The sequence below is a fragment of the Manis javanica genome, chromosome 1 (genome assembly GCF_040802235.1).
Source record: "Manis javanica isolate MJ-LG chromosome 1, MJ_LKY, whole genome shotgun sequence".
Taxonomy (NCBI): Eukaryota; Metazoa; Chordata; class Mammalia; order Pholidota; family Manidae; genus Manis; species Manis javanica.
This window is the reverse complement of record NC_133156.1, coordinates 51,790,958-51,804,300: the sequence shown is the minus strand read 5'-3', so window position 1 is coordinate 51,804,300 and position 13,343 is coordinate 51,790,958. Positions and strand designations below refer to the sequence as shown.

The window sequence follows — 13,343 nt, the reverse complement described above, 5'->3', positions numbered from 1 at the left end:
GTTTATAAGCCCTGTTAACATTGAAACATTGATAACACTGATAATCCCCAAACTGCCCAAGGGTGGGGCAGGTTGGCAAAGAGTAGCCTTGTTCCCAAATCCACTTCTCTCCCTGATTCAGGGGCTGGTCCCTCTGTTCTTGCCTGTTGGCCGTTGGAAATGCTATGGTAAAAGGTCCGTCTTGACTGACTTCTGGCACTAGGTCACATGGCACCACCAGAGAAGTCAGGTGCAGAGGGTGAGGGTCTGGGACCAAGAGAACTCAGCCCTCTCCTGCCTGCTCAGTGCTTCTTGGGGTCAAAGAAGCAAATTTGGGAAGGATGCTCAGAGGAACGTGGCCGGCCCCTGAACTCCCTGAAGAGCCTTGACTTGCCTCCTTTTGCCATACCCCGCTCTGTTTATTATCGCTATTGTCACTAGTCATTGGTCATCTAATGGGCTCTGTTATTAACCCGCTGGGCACCCCTGGAGCAAGTCACTTCCCCCCTCTGGGCCATGGTTGCCTCCTCTCTGAAGGAATGAGGCTGAAGGGAGATGGAGGGAGAAGACAGAAGACAAACTGCCTGCATGGGTGCCTTCCTGCTCTTATCGGGCAGGAATAATCCCCACCGATTCACTCTGCTCTCTCTGAACATTACCTTGGCACTGCCAGGTGAGACAAATGGGTCAATGAGGGATACGGCTCACAGAAAACAAATGATGCGCCTAGGTCACACAATTGGAAAAGTGGCCAAGCTTAAAACAAACTCAGGTGCCTTAGGTCCCAGATCCCCGCACCCCCCTGTGACACTGACATACTGAGGAGGGTCCAGAGGGTCGGAGAAGGGCTATCATTAGGTTTGTGGGAATGTGGTCTACACCTACCTCCTGCCATGGTTGGGAGATGATGGACACTGAGGCAGGATAGGGGGGTGAGAGGGGAAGATTGAACCCCTGCCCAGATGCTGGGAGCTGCAATCATACAGGCTTGGGTCAAGCCACAACTCTAGGGATGGACAAACCTGGGCTCAAAGTCCAGCTCCTCTGCTGTGTGGCCTCAGGGAAGTGACTCCACCTCTCTGAGCCTGCTCTCTAAAGTGAGGCTAAAAATGGCCATCCCAGAGCCTGGTTGGGTGGATTCAGTGAGCATGAACGCATCTGGTTCAATGAGTATCCATGTGTGTGGTACATAATAGGTGCTCTGAAAGGGTTTCCTCCTCAGGGGGACTGTGGAAACACTCAGCTCCTCCTCAAGCTAACATCCTAAGAAAACATCATCCATGGCATCCATGGCTGGGAAATCTTCCTGCCTGTCCAATGTGCTTATCATTAACCCATTACTCACAGTTCAGGGAATGTCCAGAAAGCTGTCTAGTGTAAATAGAAGCTGGACCCACAATTTCCAAAGCAATGAGTCTCTAGAGGGGCAGGTAAAGGAAATAACCACCTGGCCCTATTGCTACCAGAGATGGAGTGAAGGCCAGGTGTTGGGTGTGGGAGGGACCGGCAGCCTGTGAGAGGGCAGGCAGAGCAGCAGGAGTCAGTGAGGTGTGGGGAGAGCCCAGATCATGGCGTCACGCAGCCCCAGGTAGGGATATGCCTGTCCTTCACATGGTAGCCAGACCAGTCCCTTTAAAGTATGAGCACATCACATGTGGTTCCCCACCTCACTCCAAATAAAAGCTCAGGTTGCAGCCTGGCCCCCTCTCCCCTTCCTCTGCTCCAGACCCACTGGCCTCTCCTTATTCCCATGACCGAACTCCAGGCCTTAGCACTGTCTGTTCCCCTTAGTGCTTGCATGGGTCCCACTCCAGAGGCCTTCCCTTATCACTCCATCTAAAATAGTAGCCCCATTACCCTTTATCCCCTCACCCTCTCATATTTTTCCCTTACTATTTACCACTACCTAACATATTTTGTACCTATTTGGTTTATTGTTGATCTCTCCTAATGGAATGTAAGCTCCATGAGCTCAGGGAATCTGCTCAGTTCACTTCTGTATCTCCAGTCCCTGGAACAGCATATGGCACAGAGTAGACTCAACATGTATTTATTGGATGAATGAATGAATAATGATTGAATCCTGGGTCCACGATTTTCTAGCTGGATTTCTTTGGGCAAGTCATTTGACTTCTCTGAAATTTCCAGTATAAAAGATAGTACATACCCATCTCACAGGGTTATTGATTAAATTAAATAATAGAATGTGAAAGGGACTGATGCATAATAGGTGCTCAATAAATGACAACTACCATCACAATTACTATTACCAAGGGTCTCAGGCTCAGCCACCTGCTCACTGAGACCTTGAGCATGTCAATGATCTCTCAAACAGTTTTTTTCATTTATCAAACATGGAAGTTAGGAGTACCTATGTCCACCCAGGGATTTTGGGTGCATCTATCTGGCAGCATACATAAGGCATCTAGCAGGGGGTCTGAAACACAGTGGGCACTCACCAAGTGACAGCTACTGCAATCCTAGAGACTCTAGGACTTGGATACCAGCCCCAACACTTTCTTATTCTGTGGTCTTGGGGAAGCTGTTAAACGTTTCTGATCCTCAGTCTTCTCATCCACAAAATGGGGATAATGATAGTACTTCCTTGAGGGTTGTCCTCAGGTCACAATAAGGTTGTGCACCTGAAAGGGCTTCACAAAAATGTGCTGTGATGCATGTGACAGGGCCCAGGGGTGAAGAGACACACCCTCAAAATGCAGGGAGGAAAGACAGAACCAGGAGATGTGTGTGGCTCAAAGTCTGATGTGGATATGGAGAGACACACAGCTCAGAAGAAGTTGAGCCTCCTCTCCAACCAGGATCCCTCTGCAGAGAAGGTACTCCTGCCCCCATCCCCCTGTCTATAGGGCCTCACTGGGGACCTCTCCTGGCCAGGCTTGGCAAGAGGTGTTTTCAAGGGAGGCAGGTGACAGCAGCAGGACCCCAGAGGAGGCATCTTCCTCCCCGGTCAACCTCCTGCCTGATTTGCTTTCCCAAGACTAACCCAGCCTCTCATCTGACCCTGGGAAGGCCCAGAAGAAAGGGTCCCTGGAAATTAAAGACCCTGACAGAGTCTCGCATTCCAGCCCATGACAGTGTGAGGAGAGAAACACCAGGTGCCCACCTGACCTGGGCTCTCTGACTCCTCTGGCACTAGATGGAGAAGAGTGGAGACCAGGACTGCCTTGTTCAGCCCGTGCCTGGCAAAACCCAGATGTGGACTCCTCAAGCAAGAATCCTTAGGATGTAAGCTCCATGAGGCAGGGTTTTGTTCTTTGGTGAATTCCCAGTACCTAAAGTACTTAGTAAGTGCTTAATAAATATATGTTGAATACATGACTCCATCAATAAATCAATGAATGAAGCAGTGAAATCAGTGGATTACTGTAAGTGAAGTTCCCTACAGGCCAGGATTTTTTTCTTGCATCCTTCCATAAATCCCCAGTGCCTAGAATAACCCCTTGGCACATAGAAGATGCCAGGTAAATGTATGTGAACATATGACTGAGTCCATCATTGAATCAATGACTCTTTAGAATGTCATCTCTTTGAAGGCAAGAATTTCCAACTGCTTTGTTTCAGGCTGTGTTCTCAGTGCCTAGAACATAGTAAGTGTTGAATGCATCAGTGAATGAATGAATGAGCAAGGCTCCACCCAGCTCTGAGTGCAAAGACCACAGACTAAGAAGCATGAAACACAATGGGGCCACCATGCCTGAGCCCTGCCCCGGCCACCACTCACCTCAGGGTTTTTTAAATAATTTGTTGATTGTTTTTAATTGTTGAGGCAGTAATACTTGGTTCATGAAACTGCAATATACAGAGAGGTGAAATAAATAGCTTATATATATATAATATATATAATATAGCTGGTTTTAAACTATTCCCTTATCATTGGTGTACTAGGTCGTGTGAGTCACGGAAGGGTGATAGCAGCATCCTCCAGAACTGAGAGCAATGCGGGGTCACCATGATTGGACGAGGCCGTCTGTCGTCGGAAGTCGAGGCACCGAGAATTCCCAGGGGCGCACCTTCCCTGCGCGGTGTCTCGGGACAGCTTGCAGCAGACAATAAATAAATGACTGCAAACCAGAGAGCGATTTTTGTTGGACTTTGGGATAGGGGATTGGGAAAGAGGGCAGTTGGGGGGTTACTACTTTCTCTTTGTCTTTGTTTTTCTGTTTTTTGTGTTTTTTATGGGTTTTTGCTTTTTTTTTTTTCTTTCAGAACCTTTGGGAAAAAGGACTTTGGTTTCTGAGACTGTCGTTTTCCTCATTCAAATCCTCCTCCGAGGACAAGTTTAGAGTTGTCTGTTCCTAGAGAGAGACAAGCACCTGTGGGTTGACAACGGTCCCTTTGCGTGAGTCTTTTGTCATAGGGGATTTTAAGACAATAAAATCCTTATCACGTCCCCTCCCCCAAGAGTTTTGGTTCAGTTTTTGTCTTCTTTTAAACACAATATACAAAAATAGAGCTTCTTCCTTATTTTTCATGTAAAAATATTCCTCTGATGCAGTTCTCTGTGAGTGTGAGTGTGGGCTGGGGCCGCCAGGGGCCATGGCAGGCCGGCCTAGCCAGGATGCGTGGGGCGGATCCGCCGGGACCTCTTGGTCACTGTGGTGTACTTGAAGGGCCTCTGTAGTTCTGCCTGCCCCTTGGGGTAGCGCTTCATGAAGTGCACGTCCTGCTGGTTCTCCCGGGTCTTGGGGCCCTTCCGTGGCCGCCCTTTCTTGGTGAAGCCCACGTACCAGCCAGAGTACTTGGCTGACATCAGGGCTGTGTAGTTGTTCTCCAGGACTTTCTCAATGAACACACACTCCTTGCTGGTGCCATCAGGCTGCAGAAGGAAAGAGAAGCAGGAGGTGAGATGGGGAGGGTGGGTACGAGGGGCAGAGCTGTGTGGAGCAGGCATGGGCAGGTGGCCAAGGCTTGAGATGACAGAGAGGGCCTGACCTAAGCTTTGGCCTCAACAGTGTCACTTCCTGGATCTGTGGAGAGGACTTGTCATATCGGTCCCTACATCTTTTCCTACCTGCTAGTTAGGGAACAGATTCCCACTGTCATTCAGGAATCCGTCCCTTCCCCACTCTCCTCCCTGTAGCCAGGACTTCTACCTGAACTCTACTAGAACAAGAGACCCAAACCTGGCCAATGAAACATTATCGCCCATGATTGGTGCAGGGCTGGGCATGCAGCCTGAGCCACCCAATTAGAGTGCTCCTTGAGGCCCTTGAACAAGCACTCCCTCGCCAAATACAGACTGATTTAAACTTGGGGGACATGTAAGGCTGAAGCAGAGTCAGCCATTTCACCGCAAGAGGGGAAATCCTGCCTGACAGCAGGGCCAGCACACACGAAGCAGAGCCAAGAGGAAGAGAATGAAAGGAACCAAGCCCTGCCCACCTCCTCTGGGCTCTGGGCGGAGCTGCAGCTGAAGCTCATTACCTCACTCTTATGTGGGCCACTGAGACCTCGTTTCCTTTAGAGCAGTTGAGATTGCATTCTATCACCTGCAACAGAAAGGAGTGTCCACAGGTAGGGCGCAAAACCTGACAGGAAGTCAACAACTCCACTGCTATATACTTCAATGGAGACTATATTTAATGTGGGATGTGGTGTATTTAATGTTCAGTGTGAAGAGGGGTGGGGCCCTCCAAAAATAAGAGTTTTAGCATGGCCAAACTCCAACACCTGTGCCTTTGATTCTGTGATTTCAAGCTCCTAAGCAGATGTATGGACCTCCTGGGGGACTAGGTATGCCAGGCAAGGAGCACTAGACTCAGAGTCAGAAGCTGAATCAACTCTTAACACTTCCTTATGTGACCTCAGGCTAGTTAATCCCACTCTCTAAACCTTGGATTCCTCAATTTACCAGAAGGAGTCAATGACCTCTGCGTCATAGAAATGCTTTGAGGAATGACACAAATGAGCCCAGTGCACAGTAGGAACTTGCTAAATTATTTCTGAAGAGCAGGCGGTTCCGACGGGTCTGGCCTGCCTCCTTGGATCTGATCTGGACAAAGGATGGTGGGAGGCAGGGCTGGGAGACTCCTCCCTGACACAGCTGAATTGCTCCGTGTAGAAGAGTGGGAAACACACAAAGTTGGAAGGCCTGAATTAGCAGCACTTGAGTTTCCAACTAACATCTCCAAATTTAGGCCAGGCCCATTCCTCGTTACGGACAGATGCCCAGCCAAGTTGGAAGCCCAGCAGTCTGGCTGTGCGTGGAGACTGAGGTGCAAGTTCCAGCCTTTTGTTTGAAGTGGAAAACGGGCTGGAGCTTCCAGGAACGTTCACCTTTGAGTGGAGGGCAATCTTGGGCCCTGCAGACAAAGCACTGACCTTTGCAGAAAGGGACAGGCCGGCTAAGAAAATATTCTCTGGAAGACGAGATATTTTGAGAGGGCTACAGAATGGGCAGGGGGTGAGCCTTGGAGATACATGGGGCTCAGAGGACAGTGCAGGTGGGGTGAACAGTGAAAGCCTCTTGTGAGGGAAGCCAGGGTATATGTGCAAAGTGGGTAAAGGGGAGTGGCCTCTGGGCTCTAAGTCCCCCATGGAAAATTCTGAAAGCTGCCTATCCAACCTGAGGCCAGGTCGCTTGGTCAGTTTTGATGGAATAGAGCAAACTGAACAAAATTTATACATCATGCTATTTCCATATCCTAGAATACCTGCCACTGCCTTGAAAACTGCTTTCATCCTTCAAGGTTCAGCTCAGTAACCACCTCCTCCAGGAAGCCTTCCCTGACTGCCACCCATCTCCCTGGGCATTTCCTCCTCTTCTTTCAAGACCCCATTCAAGCACCAAGCTTTATTGGACCTCACATACTCCATCTTCTGAACTCCTTGGCATCCATTCCTCCTTCCACCCCACCACCCCCAGCAGAGCAATTCCATATCTGCCTTCATCCATTAGCCCAAGAACTTTAGGAGGTTGGAACCACTACTTAGTTGCTCTCATGGCTTAGCATGGGGTTTAGCCCAAGACAGGCATGTCCAGAGCACTTTTGGTTGAATGGATGAGACTTCTGCTGGGATAGAAATAGTGGGGTTCACACATGAAAGGATTTTCCTCTGAAACAAGGAGACTCTGCCTCCTAGATCCCTTACTAATATCCCAGATACAGTCATGAACTATGAGAGGCCCCTCCTGGGGGATGTACTGAGGAGACAGAGTAAGCAGAGGGCCCGAGCTCTCTGCCTAGCCCACTCATTTGTTCTGATGTCCCTACTCATTTGTTCACTCATTCATTCAGTCCACTTTAAGCCAGACATTTCCACATTCATTATTGCCTTTAATTCTCTTAACTTGTGAGGTAGATTACCTGGCAGAAGAAAACAAAGTTCAAAGAGGGAAAAGAGGGCTTGCCCAAGATCATGAAGCTTGTAAGTGGCAGGGCCAGGTTTCGCACTTGCATTTGCCACTGCAGTTCACTTCTCATCTAATTCCAGAGAGGTCAACAAGGACAAATGGTGTGGGAGGGCAGGTGTTGCCCATCACAACACAACATGCTACACAGCAGCCATGAGTGTGGAGCAAGGTCTTGGATGTAAAAGGAGCTAGCACACACTCACATATTGGGTTTACTTACAAGGGTTGAGGAGCTGGGCTTTGGGCTGAAGTTCCCAATGCCCCAGAGTTCAGGCGCCCTTGGGAAGAGCCATACGGTCTCTGAGGGTCACAAGTTCCCCACTATGAATTCAGACACAGCAAATAAGAAGCTAATGGCAGGCCCCACCTGGACTTGACCCTAGCCTCTACTCCTGACTACTTCTATGACGCTGCAGAGATTTTTAAAAATCTGTGCTTGGGCCTCACCCCCAGAAACACTGCCTTAATTGGTTCAGGCAAGGCAGATCCTTTAATATTTAGGGAGTATGTGAATATCCCCTCCCAGATCCTTGGTGATTCTGTAGAATTTGATCATCTCTCCCCCCATACCAACTTCAACCTCCTCTCCAAACTGGAGTCCTATTCCTTCTATTTCATCTGAAGACTGAATCCTGATGACATCATTTGGCCCCTAGATCCCATCATACTTGAAACTAGGACTACCCCACCCAGGACATTTTTAGTTATATAAACCAAAAACTTCTTTTTTGGCTTAAAGCATTTGAGTGGGTTTAGTCACACCCAAAGCAGTCTTTACAAAGATATGATAGTAGGAGGGTATCCCCCTACTCTGAAAGATCTGGGGCCCTGTTTTGTCCCAAAGAGGATACATCAGTGATCATACAGACAGGAGCAGATGAGAAAAAAATCAATCTGGGTTGAAAAAATGCCTAGCACCTAGTGCCCAACACTCAACAACTATTCATGGAATGAAAGGAAGTACAGTCTCCTGGGCCAGATAGATATGAGATCCAGAGAAGTGGCAAGAAGAAGGGACATGCAGGGGCTCAGAGGCAAAGCTTTGGGATATGACTGGCACAATGCAGCAGACAGAATAGCTACAGCCAAGGGCTTGGAGCATGTGAAAGGGCTCTGTTGGGAGCTCAGTACATGTGCCCTGCTTTCACCAGAGAAATGCAAGGTTGGCATTCAAGGTCAAAGCCACCCAAGAATGTCCTCCTGTTGAGCCACTTCAAAGGAACCAGAGCTCAAGTGGAGGCTAGGGGTTCCCACAGATGAAGGAGTGACTTTGTGGCCCAGCTTCAAAGGGAAAGGGAACATTTAACAAGTGCCTAACAAGGGCCAGCATTATTATTCCCATTTTACAGATAAGGATGTTGAGGCTCGGGGAGGTCAGGGCACTCTGACTCCCTGGCCTGCTGTGGATAACTCTGGCTGGAGGTTAAGTCAATCCTCAAAAAGCAAGAACCACATTTTTATTTCTCTGGAACCCCTGAAGCCCTGTGGCCAGGTACACACAGCATGCATGGATGGACCCGGATTTGGCCCTCAGTGAGCTCCCTGTCCACTTGGGGGATGCAGTGACAAAGCAGGTCAGCAGAGGGGCCCCAGAGAGCTGTGTGAGGGAGCCTGATGATGAGGGCTCAGGGAAGTTAGAGGCTGTTGCAGGTTAATTAAGCCTCGGGGAAGATGGCCAGAGGGAAGGGCTGGTCCGGCAGAGGTGACAGTATGTACAAGGCCAGGAAGTGGTGGTCTGTGGCATAAGAAACATGAGGCAGGGCCATGAGGCCAACAAAGCTCCCGAGGGCCTTTAAGTGTCCCCCCAAGGAGTGTGGCCTTTCTCCAGTAGGTGGTGAGGACCCAAGGACAGTTTTGAGCTTGGCTGGGGTGGAGGTTTGGGGATACCTGATTCCTTTTACAGTCTGGAAAGCTGAGGATGGGCAGTGGGGAAGGGTCTGGAAGTGCAGCCTGAGGCTGGGAGCCCTGAGGCAGCCGAGGCAACTATTCCTGTTAAGGTATGAAGTGGAAGCAACGAGGAAAGGAGGATAACCCCAGCACCTGGGCCCGCCTGGCCTGGGAGGCAGTGGCAGAAGAGCAAACCAACGGCCTATGGCTTCTCGCTGCGGAGCCAGAGGGTGAGGGAAGCTGCACAAGACAGGCAGAAAGGGGGACCTGGCAGGGCGCGGTTGGGACAGGTGGATTTGGGGGGCACCTTTGGAGACAGCCCTAAAGACAGGAGCCTGGAACGGGATGAGGGAGCCTCAGCAAGGGGGCGGGGCTCCCTGGGCTGCTCCAGGCCTGGGGGTGCACGCCAGCTGAATCCTCCCCAGTACTAATGACGGGAGAGAGGGTGAGGGGGCAGGAAATCGGAGCCGGCTCCTGTGGAAGCGGTGACTCAGCGGCCAGCCGGCGGGAGGGTGGGGGTAGGCCGGCGGCAGGGAGCGGCCCGAGGGGACGGGGCTGCTCTTTTAACCCCGGGGACGGCTCTCCTGGGGTCAAGATGCCGGGAACCGCGCAGACGGGGAGGGAGGGGCGCGCGGGCACTGTGCATGGCGGGCTGCTCCCCACCCCCTTAAACAGAAAAAAAAGAGCAAGCCGAGCCTCCAACTGCAAGCAGGTTGGGCCTGGGAGGCGGCCCAGGCGGGCAGGAGAACAAAGCGCCTGACGCGGGGCTGGGCCACGCCGCCACAGGAAACGCACGGCCAGGCCAGGGGACCGGGCGCTCGGCCCGCCCGCCGCCCCTGCCCCAGACCCCCTCGCCGGCCGGCCTCGGGACACAGAAAGTGAATCACTAATTAAAGCCACTCCTCAAGTCACACTATGCAGATTACTAGTATTTTGCTAGAGAAGAGTCACTTAGTGTGGGCGATGCATCTGGAATCTTTGCTTTCAGGTGGGCTTTGAATCCTGCCTAGCTCTTGTGTAGGACCCGGGACAAGTGCCCAGGACCTGGCCAAGCCTCAGCTTTCTCATCTGTGTAATGGGGATGGATGGTAGTGGTATCAAACTCATGGAATTATTCAGGAGCGTTTTTGCTCAGTGCCTGACAGAAAGTAGGTGCTCAATCATCTAAGGCTACTGGTGCCATTATTATTAGCAAATAATAAGCTAGTTTTCTGGCTCAGGTCAATGGCCTGTTACACTCTCTCCAGACACTCAGGTATGGGAGAGGGGAAGAGGGATAAGAATTGGGGGATTCAGGAAATCAAACCCATGGCTTAAACAGGAATTGAAGTCATGCATCCTCCCTCCAGGAACGGGTAATAAATGCAACTATTCAGCCAGGGTCTTGCCCCCAAGCAGGAAAAACCATCCTCCTTGGAATCTGGGTCTACCTTCCACCCCTGACTCCTCCTGTTCAGCAGAAGCTCCCGACCATTATACAAGTTGGATATGTAGGTGAGTAGACTCCAGAAAAAGAGAACACAGAGCATGACTCTAGCATAGAACCTTCCGCTGGAATTCCCAAAGGAAGTGTGTGAACTTCACCAACAAGCACACCCAGGAAAAAGTGGGGCACCAAGAAGCAACATGGGTGAAGGCTCAAAGCTCCTGACATGTGGGTGCACTCACCCCAGACCCTCACCCCTGCCTGATTTGTTACATGCAGCTCTCTTGCCTGTTCCAAAGTGACAAAATGTTCCTGAAATGATAGAACCAGGAGGCCGAGCGCTGACAAGGCAGTGGGTTCCAGAGGCACTGCTGTGTGGTGCCGGAACCCCTGGTGATTATCAAAACAATGCTATAGCCCCAGCCCTTGGCTTGCGGTTCTCTGTCCCCCTGTCAGGTACACACAGGCAGGAAGTGCCAGGGGCCCTTGAGGGCACTCCCACACCCAAGTGAGCCAGAGTTGCACAGCCGCCAGGAGGTCAGGGACCTGTGTGTTTCCTAAAGCCACCACCTTGGACACCTCAGCTTGGCAAGGCTGCAGGTACAGGAATGGAGAAGGGGGCAAAAGGAAGAGATTACCATAGGAATCTCTCTCTCTCTCTCTCTCTCTCTCACACACACACACACATATACACACACACAGACTCACCAGGCTTATTTTCCATTTGTGGCTGACAAGGCCCTGTGACACTGTTCCAGCTACCAGGTCTGCCAGGGGGACCCAACCAAGCTCCCTGGGAATTCCAGACTAGCACTCACCTTCCCCACGAGTTTGCCTTTCCGGTTCATACACAGGTAGAATTCCGTCTCCTTGCCCTTGATCCGGACTTGACTACCGAAGGTGTCTGTCTCCACTAGGAGCTGGGCTTCGAAAGGCAGAAGGAGAACAAGACACATTTTTTTACCAGGGGCAATGGCTTGCCCTAAAGGCTCAGTGACATGATCCCTGACCCTGTCCCTGGACCCCCAGTGCCTGCAAACCAGGCACGGGAGAGGCCTCTGACAAGTCCCATTGGAGCACACTGCCCTTAGGCAGGGAGAGAAGCTGTGCATCACCTGTCCCCCACAGCCCCCAGCCTCTCCTGGCTCCACCTGGGTCCTAGATTACTCAGCTAGAGGAGCATTCTGCCCCTTGTGGTTAAATACCACTGTGCCCCTCTCCTCCTGTCTTCACCCACCTCCCCCAGCCCCTTAATTCCATTCCCCTAACAGGACAGACAGCCACACAAAGAGCCCCCAAAGTAGGAGCAGTCTCTGGAATAAGGGGACAGACAGACACACTCGAGTCTGGAAGAGCACGCACACTCTTGCATGTGTGCCCACGAGTACACACCCTGCCTTGGGGGAAGTCAAGCTACTTACTTCAAAATTTAGGTGAGAGGCCCCTTCCTCCAGGGCAAGCAACTGGAACCCCTGTTAGGGTTCCCTCTTGGCTCCACACCTTTGCCATTTGAAGTGAGGAAGGCCTGGGACAGGAGGGAGGTTCCAGACCCCTGGAAGGGCAGGTATCTTCAGGATATTCCACTTTCCTCCATCAAGGCCATCAAGGCCACCAAGGCCGTAGGGTAACAATTCCCAACCAGGACCCAATATTCCCTGGTCCTGGATAGGAGATCCCACACCAAACCATCCATGCTCCACAGAGCCTCCCTTAGGATAGGGGTGTAAAGAGCTGATCCCCCAAAGTCCTAACTGAACAAGGACATCAAAAGGTCAAAGGGTGACTGTCCCTCTATTAGGCATGCTTTGTCCAGATTCCCTCCATGTCCCTTGGCCAGCCCACATTTTCTCCCTAGTAGGGTGCTTTGTGACTTTGGTAAGCCATGCACCCTCTCTGAGCTCTCTCCTCTCTAGTCTTGAATCCCTGTGCCTGGTTCCCTACCCCTGCTGCCTTCTTTGCCTCCCAGTCTCACCCTCCCAACCCTGACCCTTTGCTTCCCAGCACCTGCCCCTCCCTCCCCCACAAAATTTTAATTTCATTGACAAGGGACTTGCTTTTCCATAACAAAAATCATAGCCCTAAATACAGTATCCTTGGAGCCACAAAGAGTGTACCTCAGAGCCCCTAAAATACACCAGGTATGATTTCAATAAAAAAATTTAAAAATATATGCCCTGGTGCCCTGCTGTGAAAATTAAAACCATCTGGAACTCAGGATTTCCAATCATTAATCTAGCCCTCCTTTGACACCGCTACTAATTAAAATATGATACCCCACCTTTCCAAGGAAAATAAGAAGAATTTACATAAAATTTAAAGATCTAACAAGAATTTAGTAATTCTAGAAACAGGGTGGGGGCACATTCTTCTCTACACCTTCCCCCACCCCTAGTAAACACTGAGTCAAGAACATTAACCAATACTAAGCTGAGATGGTCCTTACAAGCCCTTAATCTCCCTGCTCCCCTTCTCCAACTCCCGATAACTCTCCCTGGGAGCCCAGGGCAAATGGCACAACAGTTCAGGGATTTGCTTTCCACATCTCCCCAAAAAGCTCAGACCCCACATGGAATGGGAGTTGTGGGGGGGTCAAGAGGATCTCCAATCCCAGAAGCTTCTGAAGAAGGTAGCATGTGAAAGGGGAAGGTGAGAGCTTTGGAATGCATAGAACTGGGT

At 50.7% G+C, this 13,343-nt stretch overlaps 1 protein-coding gene across 2 annotated transcripts in view; it reads right to left on the bottom strand.

Moving 5' to 3' along the window:
• Positions 1-3,737: 3,737 nt before the first annotated feature.
• Positions 3,738-13,343, bottom strand: part of FGF18 (fibroblast growth factor 18) — a 33,300-nt gene continuing 23,694 nt past the window's right edge. For both annotated transcript variants that reach the window (XM_017640749.3, XM_036995057.2), the window contains 2 exons: positions 11,486-11,592; positions 3,738-4,816 (listed from right to left, as the gene is read on the bottom strand). In XM_017640749.3, the coding sequence (XP_017496238.1) occupies positions 4,550-4,816; positions 11,486-11,592 (374 nt within the window). In that variant the 3' untranslated portion in view covers positions 3,738-4,549. The remainder of the gene's footprint in view (positions 4,817-11,485; positions 11,593-13,343) is intronic.